General features: G+C 41.4%; 1 protein-coding gene across 2 annotated transcripts in view; it reads left to right on the top strand.

The window, feature by feature from the left end:
* The first annotated feature begins 10,833 nt into the window (after window positions 1-10,833).
* The window catches only part of LOC139752077 (villin-1-like), a 49,990-nt gene continuing 44,996 nt past the window's right edge, over window positions 10,834-15,827 (top strand). Inside the window, exon 1 of one of the 2 annotated variants that reach the window (XM_071667928.1) lies at window positions 10,834-10,972. In XM_071667928.1, the coding sequence (XP_071524029.1) occupies window positions 10,854-10,972 (119 nt within the window). In that variant the 5' untranslated portion in view covers window positions 10,834-10,853. The remainder of the gene's footprint in view (window positions 10,973-15,827) is intronic. The other variant, XM_071667927.1, reaches the window with a different exon arrangement.

The following is a 15,827-nucleotide window of genomic DNA, read 5'->3' as shown; positions in this document are numbered from 1 at the left end:
GAGGATGTGTGGATCAGGTGTTTGCTTTGAAGAATGTATGTGAGAAATACTTCGAAAAGCAAATGGATTTGTATGTAACATTTATGGATCTGGAGAAGGCATATGATAGAGTTGATAGAGATGCTCTGTGGAAGGTATTAAGAATATGTGTGGGAGGCAAGTTGTTAGAAGCAGTGAAAAGTTTTTATCGAGGATGTAAAGCATGTGTACGTGTAGGAAGAGATGAAAGTGATTGGTTCTCAGTGAATGTAGGTTTGCGGAAGGGGTGTGTGATGTCTCTATGGTTGTTTAATTTGTTTATGGATGGGGTTGTTAGGGAAGTGAATGCAAGAGTTTTGGAAAGAGGGGCAAGTATGCAGTCTGTTGTGGATGAGAGAGCTTGGGAAGTGAGTCAGTTGTTGTTCGCTGATGATACAGCGCTGGTGGCTGATTCATGTGAGAAACTGCAGGAGCTGGTGACTGAGTTTGGTAAAGTGTATGAAAGAAGAAAGTTAAGAGTAGACGTGAATAAGAGCAAGGTTATTAGGTACAGTAGGGTTGAGGGTCAAGTCAATTTGGAGGTAAGTTTGAATGGGGAAAAACTGGAGGAAGTAAAGTGTTTTAGATATCAGGGAGTGGATCTGGCAGCGGATAGAACCATGGAAGCGGAAGTGAATCATAGGGTGGGAGGCGAAAATTCTGGGAGCCTTGAAGAATGTTTAGAAGTCGAGAACATTATCTCGGAATGCAAAAATGGGTATGTTTGAAGGAATAGTGGTTCCAACAGTGTTGTATGGTTGCGAGGTGTGGGCTATGGATAGAGTTGTGCGCAGGAGGGTGGATGTGCTGGAAATGAGATGTTTGAGGACAATATGTGGTGTGAGGTGGTTTGACCGAGTAAGTAATGTAAGGGTAAGAGAGATGCGGAAATAAAAAGAGTATGGTTGAGAGAGCAGAAGAGTGTTTTGAAATGGTTTGGTCACATGGAGAGAATGAGTGAGGAAAGATTGACCAAGAGGATATATGTGTCAGGGGTGGAGGGAACGAGAAGTGGGAGACCAAATTGGAGGTGGAAAGATGGAGTGAAAATGATTTTTGAGTGATCGGGGCCTGAACATGCAGGAGGGTGAAAGGCGTGCAAGGAATAGAGTGAATTGGAACGATGTGGTATACCGGGGTCGACGTGCTGTCAATGGATTGAATCAGGGCATGTGAAGCATCTGGGGTAAGCCATGGAACGTTTTGTGGGGCCTGGATGTGGAAAGGGAGCTGTGCATTATTCGGTGCATTATACATGACAACTAGAGACTGAGTGTAAACGAATGTGACCTTTGTTGTGACCTTTGTTGTCTTTTCCTAGCGCTGCCTCGCGCACAACCCCCTTCCCCCATATATATATATATATATATATATATATATATATATATATATATATATATATATATATATATATATATATATATATTCTTCTTTCTTTCTTTTAAACTATTCGCCATTTCCCGCATTAGCGAGGTAGCATTAAGAACAGAGGACTGGGCCTTTGAGGGAATACCCTCACCTGGCCCAATTCTCTGTTCCTTCTTTTGGAAAAAAAAAAAAAAAAAAAAAAACGAGAGGGGAGGATTTCCAGCCCCCCGCTCCCTCCCCTTTTAGTCGCCTTCTACGACACGCAGGGAATACGTGGGAAGTATTCTTAATCCCCTATATATATATATATATATATATATATATGTCTTTCTACTTTCAAACTATTCGCCATTTCCCGCATTAGCGAGGTAGCGTTAAGAACAGAGAACTGGGCCTTTGAGGGAATGTCCTCACCTGGCCCCCTTCTCTGTTCCCTCTTTTGGAAAATTAAAAAAAATAATGAGAGGGGAGGATTTCCAGCCCCCCCCCCCCCCCCCCCCCCCGCTCCCTCCGTTAGTCGCCTTCTACGACACGCAGGGAATACGTGGGAAGTATTCTTTCTCCCCTGTCCCCAGGGATATATATATATATATATATATATATATATATATATATATATATATATATATATATATATATATATATATATAATGAACGAGCACCTTCATAGAACATACAAACCTTCAACAGCCAGGACAGAACACCCCGGGGGGGGGGAGGTTACTGCTAGGTTATGATCGCCTAAAGCGGCTTAAGAAAACCATTTGCAAAATAGGAAATTATGTGGATGACAAACAGTAAACTACCCTTTTCTGCAGGTACTTCTTTTTGTAAGAAAGTATAACCAGTGCTCAAATTGTTAGGTAAGTGATCCGGGGATATATCCTTCTTTCGAAATGTGAAAAAGTAATGGTGTAAGTGCTTAATGCCACATTATGGTGACGTTTTTAGGGAAATAGATACCACAAAATCATTAGCTTAGTAATTTTTAGGTTGATGTTAAAGTGTGTCGTAGTTTTTTCTTTTAAGTAGGAGTTGCCATCTTTTTATTAGACTAAGAGGATCATAATTTGATTTTGAGTTAACAAGGGAGATGCCATCGCTTCTCATCCCCTGTCATTTTGGGCGTAGATGTATAACCACACCATTTTGTACGTTAGTAGCGAAGTATAACTACCCTTCCACTCTACAACGAATGTAGACCAGAAACGAAGATCAAAAGGTAGCCGATGTTACTGTTCCCTACCGACAGCCCACGGGTTGAGAAGCTTTCATCAATTCGAAATGAAAATGTAAATTATAAACATAACCAATTGGAAAGAGAAAGATAATTCCTTCAGATTTGGCCCTCGGTGAGAGAGAATAGTTGAGAATAACTGTGCAGCAATAGATCTACTGAAATTATTATTCATTTTTGATATTCATTGCCTGTTTATAATGTATTGCAGGAAACACGAATTTTAATCTCCTTAATTCAGATATAGGAATGAGAGCTTTTAGCTGCATTAGAAAACAGAAGACGATGATTTAAGTCGTGGCTGGCAGGTAAAGCACCATGTTTTAAGAAGCCGAGGGTTATGTATTGTGTGGGAAAGCCTACCAGTCACGACTATATTTAATTAAGTCTTTGGAATTACGGTGTTAAGGATTTTTTGGCCTTTTGACTGGCCGATGGTAAATTGATTAACTAGTGATTGTAACGTTTGTGAGCGTGTGAAGCTGTAGTCACTGTATCCATGAAGGTAACGCTACAGAGCGTGATGGTATGTAACAGCACCACCATAAATTGTTTTTAGGTGTAGCATGAAGCCGAAATTGTTACTCTGTATTTCCCTTTTTTGTGTAGCGTTCCATTACAGGATGTCTTCGGGTTTGTAACTAGGATAAATACTGATTAAAAAAAAATCATGCATCCATCTACTTTTAGCGTAACGTTTCATGTCCAAAGTGAGAAATATAACATGAGTGAGTTGACGAATATTGCGAATGCTTTGAATACCAAGTGAGATTTGATTTAGTAATTTATCCCCCCCCCCCCCACGTGATGATAATGATAATTTTCAACATTTTTACAGGAAATTCCTTAGAAATAAAGAAACATCATGATATTATGTTGACGAAATAGGGAAATATTAACAGTATTACCTGAAATGTTTCCACGCCAAACGTTTCAATATTGTTTAACTCACTAGTAAAAACACAGGTGTCCGGCGTTAAATATGGTTCACATGTGTTCGCTAGTGACTCACTGCACACCGCGGTTACTCAAAATTTCTATCTTGACCTTGAACAGCGTCTCCCTCTCTGTGCAAGGTGGGCTTGCCATATTTTGCCACGTTGGTAGTTAGGTTACTGCGCCTCTCATAATGGTCATTATGTCCACATGAGTTCTTAACCCCAAGAGCACGGTGGTACGACCGATGGGTATGTTTAGCAGAAAATTTAACACCATCATTGAAGGTCATACTCTCATCCACAGGGTTAAGCAACAGTAGCGGTAGCGTATTATTGTGTACTAACAATGTGCATCATAGTAATACATGGCAGTGAGAAAGGAAAGTTAAACGGTGAACTGTGGTTGGACAAAGTAAAATCACATTAAGTTGAAAATGAAAGCCAGTTAACAGTGCAGAAAGAGTGATGGTGAAAATGCATACAACAGAGGGAGAGAAAATGAGAAGCATGTCAATATTGAAAAATAGATAGTTTACATAGTTTTAGAGGCGAAAGAATATTCAAATTAGCAGTAAAGTATGAAAAACTATAAAATCTAAACCGCGGAATGTGGTCTATGATACTGAATAAGATTTCTGTTAAAAGGGCGTCGGAATTTATACCAATATAATGTGAGAAGTAAGTGAAAAAAAAAAAACAAGATTTAAGAAAGGTGGCCTCTTTTATTTATTTGACTAACCAATTTCATATATATATATATATATATATATATATATATATATATATATATATATATATATGTATATATATATATATATATATATATATAGTATGAATTATGTACATGTGTATATATGTATATGTCTGTGTGTGTATATATGTGTATACGTTGAGATGGCCAGAGAGCGTTATTGGATTACGTGTTAATTGACAGGCGCGCGAAAGAGAGACTTTTGGATGTTAATGTGCTGAGAGGTGCAACTGGAGGGATGTCTGATCATTATCCTGTGGAGGCTAAGGTGAAGATTTGTATGGGTTTTCAGAAAAGAAGAGTGAATGTTGGGGTGAAGAGGGTGGTGAGAGTAAGTGAGCTTGGGAAGGAGACTTGTGTGAGGAAGTACCAGGAGAGACTGAGTACAGAATGGAAAAAGGTGAGAACAATGGAAGTAAGGGGAGTGGGGGAGGAATGGGATGTATTTCGGGAATCAGTGATGGATTGCGCAAAAGATGCTTGTGGCATGAGAAGAGTGGGAGGTGGGTTGATTAGAAAGGGTAGTGAGTGGTGGGATGAAGAAGTAAGATTATTAGTGAAAGAGAAGAGAGAGGCATTTGGACGATTTTTGCAGGGAAAACATGCAATTGAGTGGGAGATGTATAAAAGAAAGAGACAGGAGGTCAAGAGAAAGGTGCAAGAGGTGAAAAAGAGGGCAAATGAGAGTTGGGGTGGAGAGTATCATTAAATTTTTGGGAGAATAAAAAGATGTTCTGGAAGGAGGTAAATAAAGTGCGTAAGACAAGGGAGCAAATGGGAACTTCAGTGAAGGGCGCAAATGGGGAGGTGAAAACAAGTAGTGGTGATGTGAGAAAGAGATGGAGTGAGTATTTTGAGGGTTTGTTGAATGTGTTTGATGATAGAGTGGCAGATATAGGGTGTTTTGGTCGAGGTGGTGTGCAAAGTGAGAGGGTTAGGGAAAATGATTTGGTAAACAGAGAAGAGGTAGTAAAAGCTTTGCGGAAGATGAAAGCCGGCAAGGCAGCAGGTTTGGATGGTATTGCAGTGGAATTTATTAAAAAAGGGGGTGACTGTATTATTGACTGGTTGGTAAGGTTATTTAATGTATGTATGACTCATGGTGAGGTGCCTGAGGATTGGCGGAATGCGTGCATAGTGCCACTGTACAAAGGCAAAGGAGATAAGAGTGAGTGCTCAAATTTCAGAGGTATAAGTTTGTTGAGTATTCCTGGTAAATTATATGGGAGGGTATTGATTGAGAGGGTGAAGGAATGTACAGAGCATCAGATTGGGGAAGAGCAGTGTGGTTTCAGAAGTGGTAGAGGATGTGTGGATCAGGTGTTTGCTTTGAAGAATGTACGTGAGAAATACTTCGAAAAGCAAATGGATTTGTATGTAGCATTTATGGATCTGGAGAAGGCATATGATAGAGTTGATAGAGATGCTCTGTGGAAGGTATTAAGAATATATGGTGTGGGAGGCAAGTTGTTAGAAGCAGTGAAAAGTTTTTATCGAGGATGTAAGGCATGTGTACGTGTAGGAAGAGAGGAAAGTGATTGGTTCTCAGTGAATGTAGGTTTGCGGCAGGGGTGTGTGATGTCTCCATGGTTGTTTAATTTGTTTATGGATGGGGTTGTTAGGGAGGTGAATGCAAGAGTTTTGGAAAGAGGGGCAAGTATGAAGTCTGTTGTGGATGAGAGAGCTTGGGAAGTGAGTCAGTTGTTGTTCGCTGATGATACAACGCTGGTGGCTGATTCATGTGAGAAACTGCAGAAGCTGGTGACTGAGTTTGGTAAAGTGTGTGAAAGAAGAAAGTTAAGAGTAAATGTGAATAAGAGCAAGGTTATTAGGTACAGTAGGGTTGAGGGTCAAGTCAATTGGGAGGTAAGTTTGAATGGAGAAAAACTGGAGGAAGTAAAGTGTTTTAGATATCTGGGAGTGTTTTAGATATCTGGGAGTGGAACCATGGAAGCAGAAGTGGATCATAGGGTGGGGGAGGGGGCGAAAATCCTGGGAGCCTTGAAGAATGTGTGGAAGTCGAGAACATTATCTCGGAAAGCAAAAATGGGTATGTTTGAAGGAATAGTGGTTCCAACAATTTTGTATGGTTGCGAGGCGTGGGCTATGGATAGAGTTGTGCGCAGGAGGGTGGATGTGCTGGAAATGAGATGTTTGAGGACAATGTGTGGTGTGAGGTGGTTTGATCGAGTAAGTAACGTAAGGGTAAGAGAGAGGTGTGGAAATAAAAAGAGCGTGGTTGAGAGAGCAGAAGAGGGTGTTTTGAAATGGTTTGGGCACATGGAGAGAATGAGTGAGGAAAGATTGACCAAGAGGATATATGTGTCGGAGGTGGAGGGAACGAGGAGAGGTGGGAGACTAAATTGGAGGTGGAAAGATGGAGTGAAAAAGATTTTGTGTGATCGGGGCCTGAACATGCAGGAGGGTGAAAGGAGGGCAAGGAATAGAGTGAATTGGAGCGATGTGGTATAACGGGGTTGACGTGCTGTCAGTGGATTGAATCAGGGCATGTGAAGCGTCTGGGGTAAACCATGGAAAGCTGTGTAGGTATGTATATTTGGGTGTGTGGACGTGTATGTATATACATGTGTATGGGGGTGGGTTGGGCCATTTCTTTCGTCTGTTTCCTTGCGCTACCTCGCAAACGCGGGAGACAGCGACAAAGCAAAAAAAAAAAAAAAGAAAAAAAACGTTGAGATGTATAGGTATGCATATGTGCATGTGTGGACGTTTATGTATATACATGTGGATGTGGGTGGGTTTGGCCATTCTTTCGTCAGTTTCCTTGCGCTACCTCGCTAACGCGGGAGACAGCGACAAGGTATAATAAATAAAATAGAATAATATCATATATATATATATATATATATATATATATATATATATATATATATATATATATATATATATTCTTGGATATTAGGCACGATTCAGTACCTCTCTGGTGAAGTCATGAGTTGGTGATCTGTTGAGACTGAATGATTCAACCTTGGAGTTATTGAGAACAAGGAAATTTACTGTGTTCTTTACCTCCGTCGTTATGGTTGCTCGTGTAGAAACGAGCATGATGGTTTTCTACATTCAAAGGTTGTTAGCTGGAATCAGTCTGTTAACTGTTATGATAAGTGGCTGGCCAACCGATCATTATATATATATATATATATATATATATATATATATATATATATATATATATATATATATATATATATATATATATATATATATATATATATATATATATATTCCTATGAGTCCACGGGGAAAATGAAACATAAGTTCCTAAGTGCAGTTTCGTGTAATAATCACGTCATCAAGGGAGACACACAGTTGATATACATCGAAGGGACGAAGCTAGGACGCCATTTGGTAAACACACACACACACACACACACACACACACACACATATATATATATATATATATATATATATATATATATATATATATATATATATAGTGAATTAATGTTGAAAAATACTACTAAAAATTTCTTGAAACGGTATGAATGGGAAACATATACAATCATCTTGGAATTATGTGTTTAATGTGACGGTGCATCTAGTTTCATGAGCAGTCAAGAGCCGATAGGCTTTTAAAAAATTCAACTGCAAACATGCGAAAGTTGGATAACGGTACGTGTGTGATTGTGTGTGTGTGGTACGCGGAGCCTCATCAGGCAGTAGGCTGATGTTTTACATGGTCCATTTTCGGCCACCGACTGCGCCTGAGGGTCCTGAGCTGAAGCACATGAGTGACAAGCAGCTCAAATGAAGCAACTGCTGCTCCGTCTCCACTCCTTTACACGCTGGTATTTTCTTAACGGTTCAGTACGCCTTAACTAAACGGAGGAGGGTGTGCTGATCCCGTGCGTTAGTCTGTTCGCTGGAAAACGCGACTAATCGTCGTATATGTAGGAAATTAAAGGAAAATCTCTCCAGAACGGCTCCCATGATGAAGCAGTAGACGGTATGAATAACCGGTCTGTTGCTCAGCAGGATTTATGAAAGACATATTCAGATTCTTATGAGGAAAAGTGTCACTTCGCAAATTTTGAAATGTGTTGATGAGAACAGAAAAACAATTAAATAGAACAACCTCACCCCTCGTACTGAAAGGAAGAACAATATATACCACAGTGGACCATAAGACCGGAACTCTCCTAACAACGCAACAGGTGTCGACCAACAAAACAACAAAACGTGGGCGTGGCTCTTCCGCCCGGTTTCCCGTGGGTGGAGTTACAGCGGTAGTGTGGACGTCTAAACCCTCATTTTATTTCAAACGAATCTAGGGTAACAAGAACCGGGTCTGTCAGTAGCTGTAGTGGTGTGGTGTCGGACCTGACGTGCATGTGTTTATCCCTCACCGTTAATGTACCTACCTGGCACATAAGGTTGACATCTGGACAGGGGATGTTTTCGTAGGTCGGCTGTGTATGTGTGGTGGCCTTGTATCGTGTGGCGTGGAGCACGACAGCCAAGGAACTGGGAGATGAACACTGCTGGGAAATCCATGGTACGTGCCTCTTGTGTTATGATACGTGAAAATTTCTTGCTTAAGTGAAAAAAAAAAAATATCGTAAATGGTAGTGGATGTGGTTTTTACGTATACATGTGAGAAATTATCAGTTGTCTTTACTTTAAAATTTTCTTATCTTCATATAGCCTACCTGTTTTCAAAAACTTTAGATTCGTTGTCTGGCATTTGGCAGTCATCGACAAGGAAGACGGTGGAAACTTTTATGGGGCTCTTATGTGTGTCTGATGCTAGTAAATCAGTAATTTGAAGTGTTTGCTTATGCAGTTGTTGCATTTTTTTTACTATGATAGTATTCTTTTTTAGTGGATTGTAAGTCATAGTGCGTAGTCGTACCACGTTCTGGTTGAGGCGGATATCCTTTGTATGATTCGATAAAATGTTGTTAAAAAAGAATATAGAACATTAGTCAAAACAAAGGCAGTGAAATATCCTGGAAACACTGATAGCAATTGCCTGTGAAGTAATTACAAGATTTAAGCTGTACTTATGAAAATATAAACTACTGGAAAGCTGTTTATATATATATATATATATATATATATATATATATATATATATATATATATATATATATATATATATATAATGCACTGAAACCACAGCTCCCTTTCCACATCCAGGCCCCACACAACTTTCCATGGTTTGCCCCAGACGATTCACATGCCCTGGTTCAATCCATTGACAGCACGTCGACCCCGGTATACCACATCGTTCCAATTCACTCTATTCCTTGCACGCCTTTCACCCTCCTGCATGTTCGGGCCCTGATCACTCAAAATCTTTTTCACTCCATCTTTCCACCTCCAATTAGGTCTCCCACTTCTCCTCGTTCCCTCCACCTCTGACACATATATCCTCTTGGTCAATCTTTCCTCACTCATTCTCTCCATGTGACCAAACCATTTCAAAACACCCTCTTCTGCTCTCTCAACCACACTCTTTTTATTACCACACATCTCTCTTACCCTATTATTACTTACTCGATCAAACCACCTCACACCACACACACACACACACACACACACACACACACACACACACACATATATATATATATATATATATATATATATATATATATATATATATATATATATATATATATATATATATATATATATATATATATATATATATATATATATATATATATATATATATATATATATATATATATATTATCCCTGGGGATAGGGGAGAAAGAATACTTCCCACGTATTACCTGCGTGTCGTAGAAGGCGACTAAAAGGTGAGGGAGCGGTTGGCTGGAAATCCTCCCCTCTCGTTTCTTTTTTTTATTTTCCAAAGGAAAGAACGGAGAGGGGGGCCAGGTGGGGATTTTCCCTGAGGCCCAGTCCTCTGTTCTTAACGCTACCTTGCAAACGCGGGAAATGGCGAATAGTATGGAAAAGAAAAAAAAATTATATATATATATATATATATATATATATATATATATATATATATATATATATATATATATATATACACACACACACACACACACACACAAGGGTAGTATAAATAGAAATGATTATTCAAGGACTGCATGAAATTAAGCAGGTCAGTAAGAATGAAAAAAAAATTACATAACAGATGACTTGGGGTCACAAGTGTTAGTCATTGGCGGAAGTAAACGGAGTCATTGACCCATTGCCTGGAACGTTACCACTACGTTATTGCGGAACGTAAGAGCACCCTTAATCCAGCGGGATGAAAACCAGGATAGGAGAGCTAGGCTCGTATTTGTTTCACGTCTGTCCAAGTTACTACCGGAGGTGAATAGAAACGTTCTTGGCTGCAGCTGATGGCAGGTCCTCCTTAGTGTGTTAGAAGCTCAAACATCTAACCCAACATTTTCGTGTGATTTAGCAGTTGAAAATGTATTTACACAGATACTGGTATGCAATATCTTAGTACTATCGGTTAAGAGAGGGAGACTGGTCGTGATGATGATGTAGGCTGCAAGGTGATGTTGAGAAGTGGAGGTGATGCAAGATGACAGTGGTGAGCGCACGGCAGGAGCAGCCAGAGAACAGCAAGATGCTGAGCAAGCCCTTGTGTGTGTACCCAGCAAGGAATACCACCTACCCCTTCCTCCAGTATTATGACACCGGGTATGTAGCCTTCCGAAATCCACTTTACAAGATAGGCTTCTCTTTAAAACTTTCATAAGGTGTAATGAGAAGTATTTCCACACCAGGTATTCTACATTCTCAGTATGTTCTCTGTGTTCTCTAATAAGTCCATCTCGGAAGTCATCAGAGGTATAAACTGTCCATGTGATATAATGCAGATGTTACCTTTTCATCAGATTATTATACTACCTATCATTTCAATACCTGAGTATTGAATATGATCCAGAATAGATTACTACATTAGACAGAATACATTATATGGCATTTTCTGCTGCCTGTGAAGTAATGCCGAGCATCTCTTTTGGCCACTCTGTGTTCCAACCATCTCTTCTTTTCCAGAATGAAATAGTCAGGGTATAATGGGCCAAAACATATGGTCCTTGAGAGCTCTGTACTTGTTAAGAAAATACGTTCAAATTTCGTTTGCTGAGTGTGAGCGATATATTGAGCAAATAAGAACGATCGGTTTACGACAACACGCAAAGTAAAGCCGGTCGTCCGGCGGAAGTTACACATGAATTACGACCCCACCCACTTGTAGTCTGACCCCACCCACTTGTAGCTTGACCCCACCCACCTGTAGCTGAACCCTGCCCACCTGTAGCTTGACTCCACCCTACTGTATCTTGACCTCGCCTATCTGTAGCTTGACCCCCATCCACTTGTTCTTTAACCCCATCACCCTGTAGCTTGAACCCGTCCACCTGTAGCTTGACCTCGCTGTTGATCCACCCTGACTCATGCTTTGATCTCCCTTAAGTACTGTGACTTTATCCTGTAAGTACAGTAACTTTTTCCCACAAGTATAGTAATTTTACTCTGTGAGAACAATGATTTTCTCCTATAAGTACAGTAACCTTACCCCACAGGGACAGTAACGCTACCCCAAAAGAAGAGTAATTCTGCAGTAAGCGCAGTGAACGATCTATTTGCGAGAAGCAACGCAAGTTAAGGAAACAAATTGATTCTAACCTCCATGACTCTACTCCGTAGATATGACGAACTTTCAAGTACGATGATTTTTACTTCATGTACGATGATCAGACGCATGTGGTGCGAGCGAATCCCTGATCACAATGGACGGTCTACGCGGTATGGTACCATCATGAATTTAAGAACGAAAACATATCTCCCGAGCATAATGCTTAAGACCCTCAAGTCTGATGACACAATTGAATCCTCTTGAATAACGTAAGTTAATATGATAGCACGCTTTAGTACCATGCCTTGGCCCGTTTTAGTGCGAGGAGATCATTACTTTATATTCAAATCACTTTAGTACAATAACACAAGTGGTTACTAACTCTTCATGTATGATCACTTGCTACTTAACTTTTCCTGTCACCATAAGGTACAAACTATTCCTTCGAATGCAATTGATGTGACAGATAATTGTGACATTCATGTTTGTATAACATATCAGGAATTTACTTAATCTAACTTCTTAGAGGACTACAAAGATCTTTCACAACTTGGATGGCATAACCTGATGCTTGATTCCTTAAATGTGACAGATTACACCATTACTGAGTTCCTCCCTTCAGTACGTTAACTTGTCTCTTGATTGTTCGATCATTTAGTCACCGGGCCTCCCGGACGACGTGAACTTACCCTTGTGTGATTTGTGCCGGTATCCCAGGCAAATTTATCGTACCACCCATGCTCATCCTTTGAACGGTAGTGCACTTGGGTCACAGAGGTCACAAAGGGTCTTTGTCAGACCCCATTGGACTAATTTGTGTCCTTCGAGTTAAGTTAGCACCCTCAGCACAGCTTTACGGCCCTAGACTTTAACTCATGGTTATAATGGTCTGGCCTTTGACCCGACCCAAGTTAATGTCCAGGCAAGTCTTACCCGTAGTGCTCCTAGAGTCGTGCCGTGGTGCTCAAGTGTCGTACCGTACCTTGATGTCTAAGAGATCGTACGGCACCGTAGGGTAGTGGTGAAGGGTGGTAAGCTGGTGGTGGAGAGGCTAAGCGTCTCCATGGTTGTGGCAGGGAGGTATACCTTACACTGGTTGGGTCGCTTTACTCTCCCTGCCTATTGTAGGACTCTGATCCCTCGACCCTACACATGTGATGAGGCTTGGGTTACAACCCGTCCACTGGAGACGAGGCAGGGGTGGTAGTGGCGGCGATGATAAGTGGTGGAGGTGGTTCTGACGTTGGCAGGGGGACTGGAGAAGACGATAGAAGGAGGATGTATTGTCATGGATAATGATGAAGCCTATATAGTGGCGTTTAGGAGGTGGCCTTGTTGGTGCTGAGTGTGGCGGTGGAAACTGTAGTGGGAGAGTGACGGTACAAGTCGGGTAAGCGTATGGTGATCGATGGTGAGGAGGTGTTGGTGTAGATGGTGACGCATTACCTTGGTTCTGTAGACAGTGGGGTTGGTGGGGTCACTAGCTGGGTGACTGGAGGGGCTGGTAGGGTCTTTAGTGCCTGTGGTGATTAAAGTAAATGGAACAGTGGCACTGCCTTGGTGTAGACGGGAACATGAGCGGCAGTGACCTTGTGATACCGTTTGGGACACTCAAATGGAAGGGGCAGTGGCGCGGTGATACAGGTAGGGATATTAACGAGAGAGTAGTCTCGTGATGTAGAAGGAGCTAGTGGTAGTGAGTTACTGTCGTAAAGACACATGTCACAGCAGTAAGTTAAAGCTTGTAGCACTATCAGTTGATGACCTGTAAAGTAACACTTGAGGCAAGGGTTAACCCTGAGGCACGGGCTGGAGGCACCCAGTGAATGTAAGGACGTAACTCTCATGTCGCAAAGGCATTTCATCAAGGTCCAGGAGAGGTAGCTGTATGTGTCAACCTCTGGGGGACGCTGTTATAACCCATGGGTAAGATGGCCTGGCCTTAGACCTAAGCTGACCCTTGTAACTTAAGTCCAAGGTCACCTTACCGGCCTTGGTGAATGGTTTTATTGTTGATATCAAGGGTCGTATGGTCGTGGTTAATGGTTCCACCGCGGTGACCATGGCTTATACCGTAGCTCTATAGGGGTTGAGATGAAACAAGCAAGTGAGAGGGTGCGGGTTGTGGGTTGGGAGGAGCAACGCAGGGTTGGAGATGTCTGCTGGCTGACACCATTACCCTGACTCCCTCTGCTGTAGTAAGCTCACATGACGTAATGGCAACATCGTCACCAGCATCACCCAAATCTTTCCCAGGACGATCGAATCCTCCGTATCACACACACACACACACACACACACACACACACACACACACACACATCATCATCATCATCATCATCACTGTCAATCTCTCTTATCAGATTATTTGACGTGGGTAACCTATGCATAGTTTGTTGAGGATAGATTTCGTTGGCTATGACAAGTATACAAATTAGCGAAATAACGTGGATATGTCCTCGTTTGATCTGAAGAGAAAAGCATGTGTCCGGGAGCAAGCCCTCCAGCCAGGAGGGGCAAGACTGATAGCTAAGATAAATTGGCATCTTCTCATCACCAATGGAGATAACATATGTTTGTCTGAGCAATGATGACATTGATGGCGGGTGACACCCCGTAAAAAGTCGGATTGTTATCAATAATACAATCACCACGAGTGATTACGTGGAATTGTCTTGTGTTGGTCAGTATGACGAGATATAAGTTAAGGGAATGTATAATCCTTTAGCAAAGCCAGAGCTTAGGAAATGATCGAGTTGGGGAGAAATGAGCGGACGGACGAATGTGTGTGCCACACCTCCTGGAACCTGAGTGAAGTACTGGTAGAATGGATCGTACCGTCATACTTCATGAGAATCTAACAAGACTGAGTGAAGTAAATGATCTCAAACTACATTCTGAGAAGTACACAACTATGTAACCTATGATATAACTCAACCACTGAGGCACAGTACCCTGCACTCTGTGTCCCCTTTAGCTAAGACCACCGCCCATAGAATGGGTGGCAGTGCACGATAAATCAGCCTCTGGTGCGGTACAAAATCAAGACAAGTGATGCGAATCCATCCTCTCTCCAACTCTGCGCGAGAACGGTGACCTAAGAATTAGCACGGTGGCTGAACCCAGTCTGACCCAGTTTATCAGAGCTGGTGCCGGGACACTGTAATCTGGGACGCAGATATGTACAGCCGTCTGGGTGTATAATTTCACCTTCAAGAGTCGGGTCAAATGACTATATCATCATTCTCAAATGTCACACTGTCGTGCTCTAGGTTCGCACTGTCGAGTTCAAGGGGTTAGGGACATGCGGACGGAAAAATATCTCAAGACAGACAGACAAAAAGACAAACAGACAGATACACAGAGAGATATTATGTCTATCACTGTACCCTGCTGACATCCCAGCCAGACGGATGAAAATTAGGGAAACGAATCATGAATGGGTGATAATGTTAAACAAATAACGATAATTATCATACTAATTGATAATGATAGATCAGAGTTTAGCTGAATTATCTTCAGCCTAAGGCTGAAGAGGGTGGTGAAATAAGTGAGCTTAGAAAAAAGACTTGTGTGAAGAAATACCAGGAGAGATTGAGTGTAGAATGGTAACAGGTGAGAGTAAATGAAGCAAAGAGAGTGGGTGAGGAATGGGAAGTATATAGGGAAACAGTGTTGGCATGTGCGAGAGATGGGTGTGGCATGCTACAGGTGGAAACTGGGCAGATTAGATTGGGTAATGTGAGGTGGGATGAAGAAGTAAAGTTGCTAGTGAAAGAGAAGAGTGAGGCGTTTGGGTGTTATCTTACACGGAAGGAGTGCAAATATTTGGGGGATGTTTAAGAGAAAGCGGCAGATTAAGAGGAAATGCAGGGGTTGAAAAAGAGGGGAAAAGATAATTACGTAGAGGGA

Source organism: Panulirus ornatus, chromosome 12, assembly GCF_036320965.1.
Source record: "Panulirus ornatus isolate Po-2019 chromosome 12, ASM3632096v1, whole genome shotgun sequence".
NCBI classification, from domain to species: domain Eukaryota; kingdom Metazoa; phylum Arthropoda; class Malacostraca; order Decapoda; family Palinuridae; genus Panulirus; species Panulirus ornatus.
This window is presented reverse-complemented; position numbering and strand designations above follow the sequence as displayed.